At 35.0% G+C, this 20,506-nt stretch overlaps 1 protein-coding gene across 1 annotated transcript in view; it reads left to right on the top strand.

Moving 5' to 3' along the window:
- KDM4C (lysine demethylase 4C) overlaps positions 1–20,506 on the top strand; it is a 236,830-nt gene that overhangs the window by 15,824 nt on the left and 200,500 nt on the right. The window contains exons 7-8 of the mRNA XM_062514063.1: positions 6,406–6,599; positions 14,185–14,234. Of these exons, the coding sequence (XP_062370047.1) occupies positions 6,406–6,599; positions 14,185–14,234 (244 nt within the window). The remainder of the gene's footprint in view (positions 1–6,405; positions 6,600–14,184; positions 14,235–20,506) is intronic.

Here is a 20,506-nt window from a genome sequence, read left to right as displayed (position 1 = left end):
TTTCTGGCTAATGCACTAAAAATGTAATATATTTACCTTTTGTTGTGAAATAGGATTAGGAGTAAAAGTAAAGCAGGCCTAAAATTTAAAAAGCAAATAAAGAACAAAAAAACAACTTTATGAACACAAAGAATAAGAATAATAATAAATTCAGAACAGATTTTCAGGTCAGTTCCTCTTTCCCCCTTTGTTACAGCTTAACAACATACAGGGACACTTCAGTCAATTCCTTACTTAAATAATCTTTTTCAGTTCACTTTAGGGAGAGGAGTTTCTTTTTGTTTAGCTATAAGGATCTTTTACCAAGAGAGGAAATCACCAGTTCTCTTTTGACTTCACTTTTTCATGATTAACAGCCTCCTGGAATATGCTATTGTGAATTTCCTCCCACTTCACAGTCTTTTCAGAACTGAGTTGCGGGCCATGTTAAAAAGTCATGGGGTATTGCTTTTAAGGATGAGCTACTCAAAGGCAAAAGTTCTCTTCAGCTCCCTTCTCTCTGTTCATGTTTCATTCCCAGGAACAGAGATCCCCCTCTTCTCCTCGGGGTAAAGGATTCTTCAAACACTTTACACCTTGCTCTACCCCCCATGTCTTTCTTTTTTTCATGGTTTAAAGGAATTTTTTTTGTGAAATACAGTCCACCCCTATAATTTACAAAAAGATTTTTCAGCCAACCTTCATGGCATCTCCTCATTCTCCTTCCATCTAGAAACTTAGCTTTTGCTTCATTGACTTTGGTGCATCCCTTCTGTTCTTCTTCTCACCCAAGGAAGGATGGAAAGTCTCTAAGTCTTATCTGAGCATTGGAAAAGTTAAAATCTCACCCAGAAGTTTCAGGGGCTGTTCCAGGCCATGCCGGAGCTGTGTCAGGATCTCAGGGTGCCCAGTCCACGCTGGAGGGGCAGGACGAGAACCGCAGAGTCCATGCAGAGGAGAAATGGGTGCCAAGGCCGTGTGTCCATGGCTTTCCCCCGGCGCTGCCCGCCCCCAGCTCCAGCCGCAGCCCGGGGGTTCTCCCTCTGCCCTGCCCAGCACACAAAGCCCTGGGGGCTCTCCCGAACCGGGCCCGGCTGCCTCCCCCCAGCCCGTGAGGGCGGCCGGGCGGGCTCGACCACCCCAGGGCTGCTCCGAGCCGGGGCAGGGCAGGGCAGGGCCCCCCGAGCCACGGACACACCGGGAAAAGGGCCAGGATCTCAGCAACGGGCTCTCCTCCTCTCGGCCACTGGGGCCCTTGGTTAAAGACGGGGCCCAGCAGCCTCAGGATCTTGGCCCTCCGCCTGGCTCGGGCCCCGTTGGAAGCGGGCCCGGGCCAGGCCAGTGTTACCTCGTGAAAAGCCGGAAATACAAAAAAAGCGTTTTCCTGCCGTTTACTTGCTTCAAATGGGATTCATGGAGCGAACCGACTTTTCCAATTGGTTTCTCAGGCTGTCAACTAAACCAGCCTCCAATTGGTCCAATCTATCCACAGAGGAAGTTTCTATGTAGAAAAACTTCCTAGTGTAACTGTGGTAAAACACCCTAGTGTTTTCCCCCAGGGTCAAACCAGCACAGAGTGCACCGTCAGTCAGTTTGCAGAGGGTACCAAGTTGGGTGGGATGTTGCTCTGCTGGATGGTGGGAATACTTCAGGGTGATCTGGATAGGATGGATCTGTGGGCTAAGGACAATTGCATGAGGCTCAACAAGGCGAAGGACTGGGTCCTGCCCTTGGGTCACAACAGCCCCAGGCAGTGCCACAGGCTGGGACAGAGTGGCTGCAAAGCTGCCCACAGGAAAAGGACCTGGGGGTGCTGGGGACAGCAGCTGAACATGAGCCAGCAGTGCCCAGGTGGCCAAGAAGGACAATGGCATCCTGGGCTGTTCCAGCAATAGTGTGGGCAGCAGGACCAGGACAGGGATTGTCCCCCTGTATGCAAAGCTGGTGAGACCACACCTTGAATGCTATGTCCAGTGCTGGGCCTCAGAATTGGGGAAGGATGTTAAGGTGCTGGAGCCTGTCCAGAGAAGGGCAATGGAGCTGGTGAAGCATCTGGAATAAAACTCCTGTAAGGAGTAGCTGAGGGAGCTGGGGTTGTTTAACTTCCAGGAGAGGAGGCCTGGGGGACCTTATCATGCCCTACAGCTACTTGAAAGGAGGTTGTAGCCAGGTGGTGTTTGGTCTTTTCTCTGAGGCAACCACCAACAGGACTAAAGTAAACTGCCTCAACTTGTGCCAGTGGGGAAGTTTACTTTGGATTTTAGGAAATGCTTTTTCATGGAAAGGAAGTATTACCAATCACTGGGGCAGGCTGACCCAGGGAAGTAGCTGTGTCACCATCCTTGAGCATATTTAAAAGACCTGTAGGTATAGTGCTTGGGAACATGGTTTAGCCTTAGCAGAGCCAAATTTACGATGTTTTTTGATGATAAAGGTATTTTCCAAACTCAATGATTCAATTCCTTCTATAATGTCCTTTTTCTCAGATCTACTCATAGTTGAGATCGATGTGAGCAGTAATTTAGGTTCTAGTGTGATTTCCAAGAATCTACTTACCCACCCTTCAAAAGGGTGCTTAGAAAGTAATGCCTATATCCTTAGAAATGATAAAAAGTAAAAATTATCTAATGAGGGAGATTGTATATTTTAATCTGTGTGTTTATGGTGTGGAGATTTTGTCAATAGCATTTTTCTTCCTCTGTTTCAATGACTTTCAAGGTGCAGCAGAAGCCTGTCAGTAGCTTTATTATATTCATTGATATGAGTGGATGGTTATGTGGAGAGAGGAGTGGGTTACCAAGCACAAGTTTTTCTCTAATGTTTGTCTTGTTCCTTTCCACATTGTCTCTTAATTAGGTTTCGTACTTTATTTTTTGAGTTGTTACAGTCAGTCATAAGGGCTCTTTAGTCTTAGTTGTTCAACTGATGTCTTGTTTGCCAGATTAATATTGAAATGAAGCTGTGGGATAATCAATTGTAAAATAAAACACTGAAAAAGGATTGTGTGTAAAAATATATGCATACAGAAATCATGTTCATAACAGTGTTGACTGGTTTAAGTAAAGTGAAAGCACTAGCATCGAATCCCTTTTGTAAGTACTTAAAAAAACTAATAAAAATTGTTGCCCTCGAAGCCTATTTTATTCTTCTTTGCAAAGAGGTCAGAGCTTTCAGCTGTGAACTTCATTTTTTACCAATATGCTGAGATAAACGTTATTCTTTTTGTCTTTGGGAAAACAGTGGGTCCTTTCAAAGTGTGCAGGTGTTCAGATAGGAAATGCTTGTCAAGTGTCCCACTTTGTCTCTGCATTGCATTAAAAGCAGATGCAAAGGCTGTAAAGAGTAATACAAACTCATGATAGTAATATATAGTAAGTTTGAATCACCTTCAAAAGGAATGAAGATTGGAATAGTGGTCCTCTAGTGGTCCTCTATGTACCTTACAATATTTCTCTAAGGAAATGCAAGGTAAGTGTAATGTGCATAGCAATGACCATAATTGGTAAGGTGTTTCAAGCCTGTTTATTATCTTAACAGAAGGAAAACCACTGAAAAGTATTACTTTTCTAGGTATAGGATTGTGTGGTACATTTGTCAGTGATTGCAGGTATTCATTAAAGAATTTACCATCACAAATGTGGATAAATTAGGAATAGTATTTTGACATATTCCTTTGAAATTATTATAATATTCTGATAGTATTATGATATTCTGAGGAGAATTAATATTTTCTATTTTCTTAATATTGAATGCATTATAATGGCTAAGTGTGTTTGTATTTATAAGAAATTACCAGATATATCTCACGGTCAAGTAATATATGTACCATATATATACAATATATGTTGTTCTAACAATTGTTATTAAATACACAAACCTGCAAAAATATACTTAAAATTTGAGAAGTATGGGTATGTATTGACTTATTAAAATGCACTTTTATAGCTGGGATCTTTTTAGTGTGCATTGCAATTGCAATGTCGAAAACCAGCTATATTACTACTGTAAAAATAAGAAATATTTTACTTTAAAATCATATAAGCATTTTTCTTAATGTTTTTGAATATTAAAAAATATCTGTGAAGTAAAGTAACATCTTTAATAATAATTTGCAATAATTACCTGTAACAGTCTGGGCATAAATATGAAATTGATTTATTGTTTTAAGTCTAAGGAATGTAGGAGGAGTTGAAATGAATCTCTGTGATTTTAGTGTTTTTGCCAGTTTCAGTGAGCATCTCCTATTGAGCTAAGAATATTTGTCTAAAATAGTCTTTAGGAAAAGGAAGTAGCTCATCTATCTTGAGTGTAAAAGTTGTGGATTGTTTATTTGGTATGTTTTGTATTTTGAAGCAAGTTATTTGTTCTCTCCATGACAGGAATTGCTTTTGTTAGAGGACAAATCACTAGCACTTTGCTTGGTGACTAGTTGTGATACAACTTATCAGAGTGTGTAGAGGTGAGATGTGTTGTTAAAACAAAATTATTCTCTATACTTAATTCTTAGTAGAAGACTAAGATTTCAGGATGATAGGGTTGCTAGACACTTACATGGGCGAAAGGTTGTGATGGGATGAATAATGGGTAAAAAAAGCCCATGGAATACTGTTAGATAGAAAGATAACCCATCTTCTGTCTGAATAAATCTTCAAGTGCAAATTGCTGCAGTACTTACACTGTTTGGCTACTGACAGGGTAACTGATTACAGCTGATTTTTACAAGTATTTATTGTTTTCTTCTAGTCCTGTATATTTATCTGTGGTTGAATCATTGCTCTTAGTTTGCTGTATAAATTTTTTTCTCCAAATGAACTGCACAATTTTCTAACCGATAATGTGATATAAAAAACTAAAATTTGTAAATTAATTGGAGGACTTATTTCCTAAAAATTAATACTTGAGATTTTTTTATTTTACAGCTATATTAACTTGCTGCTGCCACTTTTTCCAATTGAAAAGTGCAGATGTTACCAGCATCTACTCTTTAGAGTTCAGTTTTTTTTTCTTTTATTAGGATATTAATTTTTATTTTATTTTTAAAATTTCAAGTGCCTGTATGTTTCACAAATGCATTTGTGCATTCAATTTTAAAAGAAGAAAAAATGCTGTCTACAATGAAATAATTCTAAACCCAGCATTTATTAATTTTTAAAATTCAAAATAACTTGGTATTTCTTAATAAGCGAAATAGTCAAAGCAGGCAGTTAGAAGTGCTTGTTCAGTGAGAAGTCTGACCGTTATACCTTCTTGTCTGTCAATTCTACGTGCTTCATAAATAGCATGCTTAACGTAAAAATCTCCAAAAACAAATGAAGACTGAGAGTATGAAATTTTCATTACATCTTGATTTAACCTGTATTCTTATTACTCTAACTGTCCAGCTATTAAATATCATCATACTTAGTCTCAATGAACTGCATCAGGACTGCAGTCTGCCATTAGTTTGTGCCCCAATAAGATTACCAGAACTGTAGGTTCAGTAATGGGTGTTGGGCAGAGCAGTTCATGGTTAGGAGTGTGCTTAGAGGCCGTCTTCCCAATAAAACTTGTCTGAATTGAGTTTTTAATAGTTTTGATTATGTTTCTTGGTTTTCTGACTGCTTGAGCACCAGCTAATGTCTTCCCTGAAGGTGCTAATAATTGCTGTTATAATGAAGTCTAATTTTTTCTCTTCAATTTTGTAGCTTTGATCTTGGTTATACTGTCACTTACATGCTGTATTACCTGAAATTAGAATTGCAGTCTGCAGTTGAATCTGAAGTGCAACAAAAAAAATACATATATTGCTTTCTGAATGACTTTTAATATACAAATTTTATGGGTAATAATATAGGGAAAGAGCTTAAATCCCCTGAAATCAATAGATTTCTTCTGTGGTATATTTCTTATGTAGTACATCATAATGATTAGAAATACAATACATCTGGAGTTATCATTTTAGTGTTTATACTTTCCAGAGACATGGTAAATTTATGCATGTAAAATATTTTTTTAAACCATTTTTTCATGCTATTTGGTATTACTTTGTAAGTAATAAAAAAGCATAGATAGGTCCTGTGAAACTTAGTGGCTTCCATCTATCAACTCATTGAATGTTTTGTCTGCAGCTAATCAACTTTTTGTGTACCTTTTTGTGTGTAGTATGGTGTATGGTGTTTCAATCCATGTTAGATTTGATATAAAATTGTAAACCAGATAGCAACTTGTTATGTTCTCTGCTCTGAACATCTCAGACTTGTAACATCATCTAATACTTACTAGGGTCAAGAGAATTTTTCTTCAGCTGTCTTCTAAAGTGCTTACAAATATGTATGAACAGACTGTCTTTTGAAAGGCTATGTCAAGTCTGTATCTTTTGACTGGGTCTGTTATATAAAATTGCATTGCGTTATAAACTTAGTAATATTTTTATTATGTGTCTTTCAGGGTGTTGAGGAATGGAATATTGCCCATCTTAATACAATATTGGATGTTGTAGGAGAAGAGTGTGGAATTTCTATTGAGGGTGTAAATACACCGTATCTTTATTTTGGCATGTGGAAAACAACATTTGCTTGGCACACTGAAGACATGGATCTCTACAGTATTAATTATCTCCATTTTGGGGAGCCAAAGTCATGGCAAGTTAATTTTTTTTGTTTGTTTGTTTTAAGATGATTTCTGTTTATTTCAGCTGACTAAACCCAAACAGATGGGTTATGATTCATAATGGTAAACTTTACTAAAAATCTAAAAGTAGTTCAGTGAGGGTTTTTTTTTAAGCTCAGAATGCTATGAAATAACACTGTTGTATTACTTTATTTTAAAGGGAAAGACAGATAATTAAATAAGAGTTATTTGAGTTCAACAGAAAAATATTTGAAAGGTACAATATGAGAAGCTTAATGTGTTGGGAACCCCAAGACTATTTGAGGAACTTCTGAAAGAGCTCTTTGAAAAAGTTTCTTTGGTTCTGTTGCCTTTTGGGACTATCAACCATATTTTATACAATATTTACTTTTGTTTGTACAATAAAAGTAGATTGCTTTTTTGAACCAGCTGTTAACTCAGCTGGACCAGTAGGAGGTAAGATTCAGAGCTAAAGGTACTTCCTGCTTATGAAACCTCTGTGGTCCTTTCTTCATAATCTTAGATTTTTGGTCGAGCAGCCTTAACAGACAAATTGGTTTAGTACATTGTCATATACGTGTATCCCAAGTATATAAGAAAAAGAGATCCTTTTGTTCATAATATCTTTGTTCTTCAGAATATCTGTGAAGGAAGTGTAAAATAATTAGAAAAATATGTAAAAGATAAGTTATGCATAGTTCAATTCTGACAGTTTCTAAATTATATACACAGGTATGTGAGATTGCTTATTTGATATAATTAAACATACAAACAGTCTTGTTAACCTTTTAAAAAATGGATGTAAATATAGGTGATACCAGAATGTTTCAAGAATGTTTCAAGAAGCTAGGAAAGCTTCTTTCAGTATTTTTGAAGGAGGCCATGAGTTGATAACAGGATAAATGCTTTTCTAGTTTACTGATGCTTGTTTATGCTTCTAACGAACAAAATCTTTAAACACTGACATCTTCATATTTTGAAAAAACAGTGGTGGATATGAATTCCTTTTCTGTACCACATGGGCCCATATTTTTAAGAAATGCAGCATTATGAAGAAGTTGAACGAAGGACAGCTAAAGATTTCTATGATGTTACACATGTGCCTTTTGCTGGAGGAATGCTGCACTAATTTATACAAAGTTAATTTATCAGTAAAATATGTAATGTGTTAATGTGATATTAGTATAATATTTTCTTCAAGAAAGTGGGGCAGCAGATGAATCTTATGATACAGATACTCAAGATCTTGTCTGTTCTTTTACTTAACTGATTTGACAAAGTCAGTTGAATAAAACTGATTTCACAATCCTTAGTGAAACCAAACAACCTGACATGCATAGGAATACATGTTCTTGGATTTTACTGGTTAGATATGTGATTCTTCAAAACAGACACACTGGTCTTTTGGAGAACTAACATGCAGAGTATTTTCTCTGAATTGTGAAAGGACAACCATTTCCATCTGAGAGCCACAGTAGAGTTTGGGGGTAGCAGCTGAGTCTGCTGTAGCAATCTTTATAGAATTTGAAGCTTTTAGCAGTGTTTAGGCATAGGTTAACCTGCATTACTTCTTACACTTCACACTTTCTCTTCAAGAGTTATGCAGAGTCTGTAGTTCTATGTTATGTATACTGATTCCTTCATTGACTGCCTCATACGAAACATGGGGGAAAAGTGTGTCTGATAGCTTAAGAAATCAGGATTACAGCAGTTCAGATATTTATGTATATGGTTGTGTAACACATATTATGTATAATGTAATGTATACATTAATTTTTACAGATTTTTCTTTACCTTGCAAAAATATGCTAAAGAGAAAATATTTTGAAAGAGAAGGAAATTAAACTTAAAAGCCCTGAAATAGAATAATATAAGGGCAGAAGAGATTGGGGTATGGCAGGGAAAGATTTGCTGGAATGAGACTTAAAATTATTTGCTATTAGGCAAGAATTCTTACTGCAGTTTTCTCTTTGCATTCTGAGGGGAGAGGTACCTTGAAGATGGTACCTCATTTTACATCTCAGTTTCTTAGAAAAAGTCTCATTAGCAAGTCAGACAATTGGTGTGATTGATAGTGTGGCTTATTGATTCAGTTATCTCTTGATATTGATGTATTTCTAATGGTATTTATAAACCGCTTACTAATATTAAAAAATTCTTCACTCTGGCATTTGTTGTTAAATATTTTCTTCTGTTGTATTTATTGTTTCAGGGATATAGGTCTTAAGATAATTTATTTTTGTTTTGCATAATAATTTGAGGAATTTTGTCTTGTTAAACTATTAAAGTACTCTTGAAAACTAATGCTTAGCACAGACCAGATTTTTGCTACTAGTGGAAACACTGTATTATTAATATATGTACTATATACTTGGGTAAAATATGGATAATGCCTCAGTTGACATTTTAAGTTCATAAATTAAAAAAATGTGAAAAATATATTCACATTTTTAAAAAATAATTCTGTGTTTATTAAGTATCTGAAAGCAAGACTTAGTCTTTGTTCTGATCACCTGACTCATGAACAACAGTAGTGTTGATTTTTTTAAGTGTTGAGCCGAAATAATCTCATTGAAGAAGAATAATAATGAATACAAGGAAATATTTCTTAAGCTGGCAGAAAATAATTATTTTCATGGCACTGTGGGTATTTAAAATATAATAATAATAGGACATTTTTTACCTATTTTATTTTAAAGAAGAAAAGATATGTAGAGAATATATTATTTTACTTTGGAAAGTAGTATTTTAAAATATTGTGCTCATTTTGTTAATTTTTTATATCTGATGGTGAAGGCCTGAATTCTTTTCTGCATGAAGAACTAGGTTTTTGCTTTCCCTTGAAAGGGGCACAGAGAAAACTTGCGGTATCATACAAACAATAATTTACACATCAATTTATACATTTTCTGTGACATTCCATCTGGTCTTTGCTTCCTAGCTTTTCTGAAGACTGAAAATGACAAGACACAATACATTAGGTTAAAAAACTCTCCTGTTTAGTAACGTTCTTTCATAAATCACCAAATGCCTTGCAGGGTTGGTCAGTCATAAAGTAAACAGGAATAAATTATACAGGAAGAGGAGATGGTTCCATCTTTGTGACCATATCAAGAAAAAGAGACCAGATTGTTAAAGAGAGAATGCTTAGACAGCTAGTATTAGATTGATTAGGAGGGTGAGACTGGACCTGACAGTTTATTTAAGTTGTAAGAGGAAGTAAATCTACTGTGACAATCAAAATAAAGCAGGGATTTAAGTTCAGGAATTCTCTTCATGATTCCAGTGGATATAGGATGGCAAGAAATCTGATCTCTAGGTTGCCTAAAATTTATACTGTGAGCAACATTATTATTACCTCTTGGCTGCTGTGGCTAGAATATGTTTTTATGGATTTCCCTGTGTAGAGTGTGTACCAACACCTTTTCCTCTTGCTTAATTAGGTGCAAAAATCAGGAAGTTACACAGCAGGAGTTGTGGAAGTCTTTGAAACATTTCATGTGAAGGCTTTCAGATTTTGAATTCCAGTAGCAGGGGAAATAGTTGTGGGGTTATGAGTATCATGCAATAAAAAGGATGGCATTCTGGTATAAGTTTTAGACAAAATTATAGACAAAAAAGGTGAAGAAGTAAAAGCATACTCTGACTGATGCTAACATTGTATGATTTAAGAACAAATATGGCAATAAGGTAAATGGATTTAGAGAAGCTCATCTAGGTCCTTACAGGGCTTTCTGAGGAAAGATTAATAGAACTTACATTGTGATCAGCAGCTGACAAAAACTAGTCAAAATCTGGCCAGGTGGTGCAGAGTTCAGCATAAGTGGAAGACTCTTGTTACCACTGCAAAAGTTGTACATACCACTGACTGTTCGGACATGTTTCCTAGTTACGTTCTAGTCTAGAAAACAAAATATACACAGAAAGCTATAGAGAAGTCAAACCTGTGTGGCAGAAATGGGAATAAAAGTATAAAGCTTCCATGGGGATTAGTCTTGCTGAAAACTGTCATAAAAATTAGAAATATTATGAGTCACAGAGATGACTGTAATCAAATAAGGATTCTGGTTGTGAAAAGGTGTCTGTAGTCAAATAGCATAGTGGTTTGTCAGCAGCTCAAATGGGTAATCATGCTTGAAAGAGAACAATCATTTGCTAGCTTCAATGTTCTTCACAAAGTGGAAGAACTTTGCTCAGGGATTTGAGAAAAGGGGAAGTTTTGTTTGTTTTGTTTCTTAAAATCCTTAGGTTGAACAGGAATATATTTAGGTGGCAACAGACTTTCAAATTTCCCTTCTCAAAACAAGAAATATATTAACTTCCTAAATTAAGTTTATGATATTTAAATCTGCTTATATTTTAAAAAGGCATGTATCAGGTTTATGTATAATAAATGAACTGCCTAAATAGATAATAGAGTAAATCAGTTGCTGAAAAAATGGTCATGTGAGTCTGAGCTTAGTGGCTGGAGTTAGATAGCATTATTTTGATACAATGTGAATGTTACAAGTTGTCTGTTGCCAATTACAAAACCAATGAATATGATTAATTTTGAAAAACACCCTGATGATATTTACTTATAACAATGTTTTATGGGTTTGCAGCTTTTGAATTTTAAAAATACCAATCTGCAGGAAAAATCACCAGCTGTTTTTACCTTGTCTATATATAACATGGGGTTTAGAGAAGTAGTTTAAGTATTTAGCATCACACTAAATTTGCTTGCAGTTGATGCTGTTAACAATTATCTGTGCATATACCTGACTTTGGCAGAATTCTGTTTCTTGTCACTGACATGAGAATGATTGGGTGGATTGAAGAGGCTGCTTGTCTGATTATCATCTTGGTTGGCTGAGTAGTTTTTGCACAGTAAAGCAACAGTTTGTTGTTTTTGATGCAGCTGAGAAGCTGTGTACAAGCATTGATCCTGAAAACATGTGAATTACAAGTTAATGACATAAATTTAATATTTATTACTTATTCGTAGTAATCTTGTTGCCGGTTCCCTCTATTTGCTGAACTAAGACATATTTCAGAAGATGTTTTTGAACAATACCAGATAAATACATGTACCAACCATATTTTTTCTGTCCTTGTAGTATGACTATCAATGAACAGTGACTTCATAATTTACCAAGTATGTCTCTGTGAACTAATAAAATTAAGATCTAGTTAGCATCATCATTTCCCTTTTGGTCCTTTCTTAACTTTTTGTCTGTTTAGTTGCTTGTTATGCAAGAAACACTCCCTTCGTCTCTTAGTGATTTACCATTACATTTGCTTTGGAGGTGGCTGGACTTGACCTTATAATCTGAGAAGTCAAACAAATGCTAGTGGCTGTTTGGTAATGTGGCTAAAAGAAAGATGAACATAAGATGAAGATATTTGTTTATGAGCTTTTAACTGTTTAACTGTTAACTTTTAACTGTTTAAATTCCCATATAAGCTAGCTGTTGAGATTGAGTGAATACTTTTTTTCTCTGACTAGGTAATTTGAATTTGGGAGCTTTTGGTTTAATGTAGAGTAGACTAAGAATCCAGCAAGGTTCATGTCATTTACCATAAAAGGCAGGTGCACACGTGCTAAGCTCATGTTTTCTGTTAAGTTGTGATAGGAATCAAGCCTGAACTGCTCTCGAGTGACTTTGGGACTCCTAATGTGTCATAGTACAAAGGGTTGTCTGTCTCCATTCCTTTGTCCTTGTCTTAGCTGGGAGGAAGAAGCAATTGCAACAGAGGGAGCAAGTACAGGGCTCAATAGCAGATCTTAGCATACAACCCAAGTGAAGACTATCATGAAAAACATCAACTTGCATGCAACATATTGTATTGCTTTGTAATTTTAGACTAGCTAAATAGATAGTTGTAGTCCAGTTAAATCATGCCCTGTCTTTCCAAAAGACTTCCTGAGAGCTCATTTGACTTTTGTATTTTTGTAATATTGATATGTTTACGTGTACAAATGGAAGCATGTTGCTCCATATTATTATTAAATTGTATAATATGTACTTTTGAATGAATAACATTTTAGGAGGAATACCAGTTTAATTGGAGTCAAAGCAAAGTACAGTATCTAGTTTTGAGGGTATTTTATTAGATATAAAAAGTATCTGCATGTTTTCCTTTATGGAGTTGTGTATTTAAAGACATACAAAACAGTATATAATGCTGTACATAGCATTTTTCTCCAATGGATTGTGAAGGATGCCAAACATAATTTAGATTGGTATGGATACACTGGTACATCTCTAATATGAAGTGAAAAACAGTCAGAAACACTTTGGAAGGACAAATGGAGAGGAAAAAAGTGCATTTTTGTGAGACAGCAAAATTCTGATTAAATCTGCAAACATTGATCATAGTAAGCTGAAAGTCTGTTTGTTTAATACCGTTTTTATTGGGTTGTCAGTATGCATGTGTTTTGCTTACAGAGCACTGACTTCTGTAGTGGTCTTCCTTCTGTGCAGGTATTTCAGTTGTTATAGAGTTAAACTGTAAAATTTCAGTGTGTATGCAAATAACTTGAGGTAGGTGGATGTTTATTGCTTGTTTTTCTGAGTGAGTTTTCAAGGCTGATGAATGAAATATGTTCACAGTGTAGTAAAAGGCTCTGTGTTTACTTAGTCCAAATCCACACTGTTGAACTATCTTATACAGCTGAATATACATTTTCTTCTTTTCTGAACCATATTTTTAATAGAGAAGAATCAAACCAGTGTTATTGCAACATTAAACTGAAACAAAAGTCTATTATGCCACATATTACAGCAGTTAAAGTCAATTATAAATCCTTTTTATGTTAAATCCAATTAAAACAGACAGTAAGTCTATGAAGTGCAGTAAATATGTTAATAACAAAGAATCTGAAATGAAACAACTTTTCAATAGTTTTCTCTTTTTTGGCTGCAGTAAACCTTAAAAATAATATGTTTTTCTGCATTTTTGCTGAATTGTTGGAGATAGCATGAAGAATTTTAAAAACCATTAGATTATTGTAAGAACAGTGGGTTTCTAAGATACGGACAGTTATGTAAATTTAAAAACAAGGCTATTTCTTTAATAATTTAAAATTCTGATTGTAATGATTCTACAAGGGGAAGTTACCCATTTATTCCACAGCTTTTTCAATAGGAAATAATAGAGATGTTTAATGCTAACATTTTTCTGTTGAACCCTTGTGTCTTGTGAAGCATACTGAAATTCAAAGAAATTAAACTTATATAAATTAGTCTTATTTTACATTTTTTAATTTCATTTGGAAAATAAAATATGTGTTGCTTTTTTTTTTAATTGTGGTGATGTGATAATATCAAGTATTGTCAATGTACTTTAAATAGTGAATATAACATTTTGGAACTACATAATACAATGTTTAAACTATAAATAAGCTAAGTTTTTTCTCAAGCCCCAAAAACCCAATGTCTGGGTTTTTTTTCCTTAGGTGTTGGTATATTTTTTTCCAGTGTAATTTTTCTGTCTTTAACCTTTCTGGTTTCCATATTGCTAGATATTTATTATACATGAATGATGACTTTAAGTCATAATGCAGTAATTTTGTCTTTAAGCATTTCATCCTTTTCTTTATGTGAATTTTAGGTATGCTGTTCCTCCAGAGCATGGGAAACGGCTTGAAAGACTAGCTCAAGGTAGGATGTCCAGTATTTTCATACATATGGTGTTTGAAGCACAACCTTTGAAGAAAGTGAGAACTATTGTTCTTGACTCATCTACTGTTTTATTACTTAATGTTTTATTACTTAACTTTTATGTGTGTACACCTGAGGAATCCTTAAGAATTAAAGTGGTTGTTTTGTGGTGTTTTTTTGTTTGTTTGATTGTTTGTTTGTTTTGTTTTGTTTTGTCTCCTAGAACTTTATTTTGTACTGGCATTTTAAACTTGGATAAATTTATGAAAATGAGGCTCAGTATTTTGTTGTGTATTAGATTTTCATTGCTAATACCTTTATCTCCTCTGTGCCCTTGCTCTTTCTTGTCCTAGCTTCTTTTCATCAGCAACTTTTTGAATCTTCTTACCCAAATTTGATACAGAGATAGAAATATTGAAGACAGATGAGGCTCCAGAAGTTTCATCAATGTTCATGGTTGGGTAGAGGATAGAGTCCTGGTTAGTGCATCTGTGAAAGGGTAAGCAGACAAAGGGTAGAAACACTAAGTTAGGTGCTTGCTGAATATTGAGCAGGCATGTAGACCCACTTTAGGTGAAGCATGTATGAGCTTTTGCTGTTTAGATGTGGCAGAAATGTTTTTTGGGAGAAGGAGTAGAGATATGGTTGTAAGGTTGCAGTCTAAGGGATAAAAATTGCTAGTCTGTAGAAAGATTCTCACTCAGTAATTCATTTTCTTTTCAGTAACACTGCACCTCTATTTTTGTTTCTGAATTAAGACAGCAAATTATGAACATGGGAATAATTAGGGATGTTTCTTGGCCTAGTAGCCCATGTTTTATAGCTTGCTATTAACTATTAAAGGATTTATGGAATGGAGTGCTTAATGAAATGGAGTTAGATGAAAGGAATGCTATTGAAAGTTCATAATTGAATCTTGTGTATCAGGACAAAATTCTGAAAATTTGTGTACATTTTGTTTCCGTATCATTTTTTTTTTCTTAGTATATGGGTGCATGATTCTTTTTCTGAGCTATTACAAAACTATTACAATTAAAGATGTGAAAGTAAAGACCTGCGAACTTCCAGGCTTAAAAGCATGTCTCAGGAAAACAACCTGAATAATTAAGATTTCAACCTGAATAATTAAGTTTCCTATTCCTGAATTTTGTCATAGTTTCACTTGAAAAAGTTGTCATTCATTTTCTTTGCTTTCCAGTGTCTTTTCCCGATGCAAAATGTAGAACTTTATACACTTTGATTGGTTTTCACTGGTTAACAAATTTGAACTTGTAGGCTGGGCAATGGACACTGACTTAGGATGATTCAATAATTTAGTTTTACAATAAATGATAAAATAGTAAACGAAGTAGAGAATTGGAAAAGTTTCATAGAGGGAAACTAGGACTGTTGAAAAAATTGCCTTTTTATTTTCATAATTGCTAGTAAATGCGAACTTTTCAATGAGAAGGAGTGTAAATAAAGGGAAGGGGGTATGTTAATGGCTTGTGATGACTGGCATGGGCCAGGTGACCAGAAAGTTATTGTTCATTGAATCTTCCAGTATATGTAGAGACTCCAAATGAAGTGTCTTGTCAGGTTCAAAGTAAGCCTAAGGAGATAGTTTATTTCACAGTATGCATTCCTTACTCTCCTTGGTGGATTCTAAAATTTTCGTGGACTCTCAGGGAGACTGGAGCACAATGGCACAGAAGTATGTTAGAGGAGAATAAGAACTTCCCTGACTTTGGAAGTCTCGGAGCAGCAACTGTTTGCTGCTAGATTAGTCAGAGGAAGCCAGCTTTTCATACTGTATGTAAATGCTTCTCTACATACATTTCTGACATTTGATGGGAGCAAGATCTCTGGGTAGATGGACTTTACATGGGATGTTTTTTTGGCTGCTCTGGCATTTATTGTAGATTTCATGGTGCTTGATAACACCTGTGCAGTGTTCTAAAACCATTCAAGTTTAAATATGCTGTAGTGAGTATGCATCAAATTTTTCTTTGTTTTCAGAGTGAGAGAAAAGGATGGGCAGTTGAAGCAACACTTGTTCACTCCTTTCTAAAAATGAAGTGATATTGAGGCATGGCATTATTTGTTGTAGGCAAAAAAAGAAAAAAAAAAAAACAAGAAGCTCCTTCTTTCCTGGAAATACCTTGATTTCTGTAGATATTGCAGTAATCAGCACAAATTCAGGAAGTAGGTAACTTTTGAAGATACATGTTTTGCCACATGAAAAAGGAAAGTGTTATGTTAGAAAACTGGCCTGAAGGTGCACAGCCCTCTTATTGCTGTTGGGGTCCTAAGACAGTAATAGAAAAGGGATATTAAGGATCAGAGAAGTGGAAATCTCCAAGGCCACTGTTTTTCAGAAACCAATAGATTATTCTATGGGTGGGAATGGTGTCTCGATGTCCAAGTGCTAGGCAGAATTGGACAAATCTGCACAGGAGTAAATTGTCCACTGCTCCCTGTAATTTTATATTAGTGTAAGTTACAAAGTGAATGGAAAACGTGATAATCCTTGATAATCATGTTTATGATCATAACTTAATTATTTTTATTTCAATACTATAGCAAATAACAAATAAAGCATAGAATCAGATACTGAACAGAGATGATAAAATTTCAAATAGTGTTTATTCCATTACATTTACTGAATGAAACTGGATTTCTGTATGAAGACTAGGTACTCGTACAGAGATTATTATGTAGCAGCAATGTAAGACAGATGAATTAGGAAATATTGAAGAGTGTTGTCTGTGAAACTAAACTGTTAGTATTTGATTTTAATGTAATCTGGGATATTTTTCTGTGAGTAGATTGTTTCCGTGATATTTTTGGTCCAGCTAATAGCTGAGAATGGTATGTAGATGATGCTACAATAATGAGCAATAAATATAATGGACTTCTTTATTTTTAACTGAAAATTACCATTTCTTATTGTTTCCATGCTGTGATCTTCTACTTTGTAACTGGTGCCTTCTAAAATACAGCCTCTTTCATGTAAGGTATCTTAGAAAGATGAAAGTATAAAGTAAGCTGTGTGGCTGCAAGTCCTTTAAAAGAAAACAGTAATAAAACATAGTATAAATGAGACCTTTGTACTTAGTATCATGTGTACATTTGTACTTCACTACCATGTGTAGTGAAAATATTTTGCATGAGTGCAACATTTGAAGGAAAAAGAAAGTAATTTATTTGGGAAGGTTAGCTCTGATGACCGGATGTCTACTGAATTAATTGAATGTTCCTAAATAATTAAAATAATAAAACAATACATTAAAAGTGACAGATTGTCTAAGTCAAGGCAGCAATTGATAATAAAATTAAAGGAAGGTTAGAAAATTTTCCATTATCTTGTCTGCACATCACAATTACAACACATGCCTTTTGTGCATGAATGCTTTCATTTTTGCTTTCCATTGAAATCTTGATTGACTGTGTTGTCTACAAATGCTTTGTCTGAAAGACATTAGACTTGAATCTAATAAAAACAACAGTTTGATTTTGCCCTTCAGCTGCTTTCTCATTTATGTACATTTTTTTCCAATTTTATGTAGACATAAATGTAATAAAAATCTCAAGTGAGCTATTAACTGCAATTTTTATACGTGTTGTTATGTTAATCTGTAGCACCATGGTATTCTTAAAGGATTTTTTGTTTCACAAAATGGGTTAGAAAATAAAGAGAATAGAGACAGAGTGGCAAATGAGAAATGGCAGATTGAAGGATTTTGAAGATCTTTTTAACAGATAGTTTGAGAGCAGAAACTGTTTTAGAAAGGAGATCTGTGATGTTCAATTATGTTAAAGAAGAAACTAAAGTTTAATATATTGTAAGTGTGTATGGTTGTAGTACAAAGCTTTGTATGGCATATAGTATTAATTACTTCATTTTATGCAGAAGTCATTACCTGTTATGCGTGAAAGCAAATTAAAATAATTGTTGAAATGAGACTTGAACTAGAACTTGCATAACATCTAACGATCTTGAATGTGAAAACTTTAGCAGCTAAAGAATTGAACCTTTTCTCAAAAAAAGAATTAGTCAAGTTAGAAGGGTCTTATTTAAGAGATAAGAAACCTAAGGCTTGAACACATTCATCTGGGCATACCTACAGTTGTATTTCATACCACTTCAAAGCCTCTTTGCAGCTTTTGTATTCTGCTTTGTACAGCATACAAATTGCCATTGTTCCTTTGTGGTGGTTGTTGTCATTCAAATTTATCCTCCTAATTTCTTTCATGTTTGACACAGAAAGCTAAATCAAATTAGTTCATATCATGGCAAAATAACGTAAATAAATTCTGTGAAGTTTGTATTTATACTTACCAAAGTAAAATCTAAAAAGAGAATTACTAGAAAACTTAGTACTTCTTAATCTCTGCCATTGTTTTGATAATACTGATCTGTGAATTATGAATAATTTGTGTAAGTACTTTAAATGAAGGTCTGCATAAATAAAAAATAATCATAACCTTGAGCTTAATTACGTAATTTGATTTATTTTTACTTTCATTAACATTAAACTACATTAAAGATATTTGCAGTTTAGGGTGTTCTTTTACTTACACTGTGAGTTTTATGATTGTGTATTTTTAAAATTTTAAATAATATTAACAAGAAACACAGCACCTTTAAATTTCAGGTGAAGTCTTAGAGTAAGGAAGTATTGAAAACTACAGGATGTCTAGCTTCATGCATTGCACTGATCAGGATTTGATTTGAAAGTTCTCGAAGAATATGATTTTATGTGGATGTCCTTAAATGACTTCGTTAGTGACCAAATTACGATTTCCTTGACCATTCAAGGTAAAATACAGCAAACCAACCTGTTCAGTACAGTGGAGTTGTAGAATTTTTTTGAATTTTGAACGAATACTTTTGGGAATAGTATTGTATATTGTGCATATATGATTTTAGCTGGAAAGTGTGATTGAAAACATTATGGGCACATTCTTAGTAGCATAGAGGAGCATTCCAAGTATGTTGAAAATGCTAATCAGCTAGAGAATGGAACCCAATCCACTTCAGTTAGCCTGAGTGATAGGTATTGTAACATTTTCTTGTGCCCCCTGCCCTGTTGTTGTTGGGTAGGAGAAAGTTCCAAGGTTTGTGATTGCTGGCCTTTCAGGCACTCAGCTTCATGGTTTCTCACAGAAACCTGTAGTTTCCAGCCGGCATCAAAAGACCAGGAGAGCAGCTCAGACTTTTTCCACAGGCTTTATTATCATCCGTGAAGGGGTCAGGCTACAGATCCAAAGATGGGGGATCACACATGTACTTTTTTAGGGTTTGGGGGGATCACAAGTAAACCAATGGAAAACAGGGTTAACACATTTTGACCAACTACATTACCTTTCTTTGTTTGGGACAACCAATTATAAAGAATGAAAGCTAACCCATAATAGTCTAAAAAGATAAGAAGAAGAGCTTACATTTTTTCTAACATGAGTCCTTCTAAGCAAGTAGTTTTTCTTACCTCAGAGAAAGTGCCAAGGGGGCCCTTACAGGGCTGTCTGCAGAGGAATTAGTCTCCTCTACAGGTATGATGTTGATGTGGTCATCTCATATGAGCTGTGTGTGATATGTTGGAAAGACACTCTCAGGGTGGAAAGGAAAAATGAGACTGCCAGGTAGGAACTGTCTCTCGGTGATTTAGAGATTTGAACTTATTTTTTAAAATATATTCTATATCCCTCCATGGCTAGGAATCTGCTGAGTGGACACTGCTTCTACCTTTGCCCAAAGGTGAGAAGGCTTTGACTTCTATCTAGTGTACATTTGGATTATAAAACCTTGAATTCTGTGGTAAGATCATGCTGAGGTGGAATAGCCTTGACAGAGGATGTGTCTTGCCCACAGTGATATATTGCTGTTACTAAAGTAGTTTGATTGTGTTTGTACAAATAACATTGGTAAGATTGAACTTTTTGGGCTATGTTATCTGTTAGAGTATGTATATAGGGTCTTGTAAGGGCATTTTTTTGGATGTTAACATAGTCTGAGGCCTATGCTTTCACATACTCTTTGCTGTTGCTGCTTGGGCTAACTAAGTAAGGGTTTAAAAAAGCAAAGAGGAACCTTGATTTTAGTGGATAAATATCCTCTCCCTATAGTTGTTCATACCCAAGCACTTCAGCCAGCAAGTATTGAATCACATATTTACCATGTAGACTATTCTACTTCTGCTCTGCTTAAAAATGTCAGTGTTTCTGTGAATCATGGACTGGAGAATTTTCGATTTGATTGTCTTTTTCTCATGGACATAAATGAGTGAGCA

The sequence above is a fragment of the Cinclus cinclus genome, chromosome Z (assembly GCF_963662255.1).
Source record: "Cinclus cinclus chromosome Z, bCinCin1.1, whole genome shotgun sequence".
Taxonomy (NCBI): domain Eukaryota; kingdom Metazoa; phylum Chordata; class Aves; order Passeriformes; family Cinclidae; genus Cinclus; species Cinclus cinclus.
This window is presented reverse-complemented; position numbering and strand designations above follow the sequence as displayed.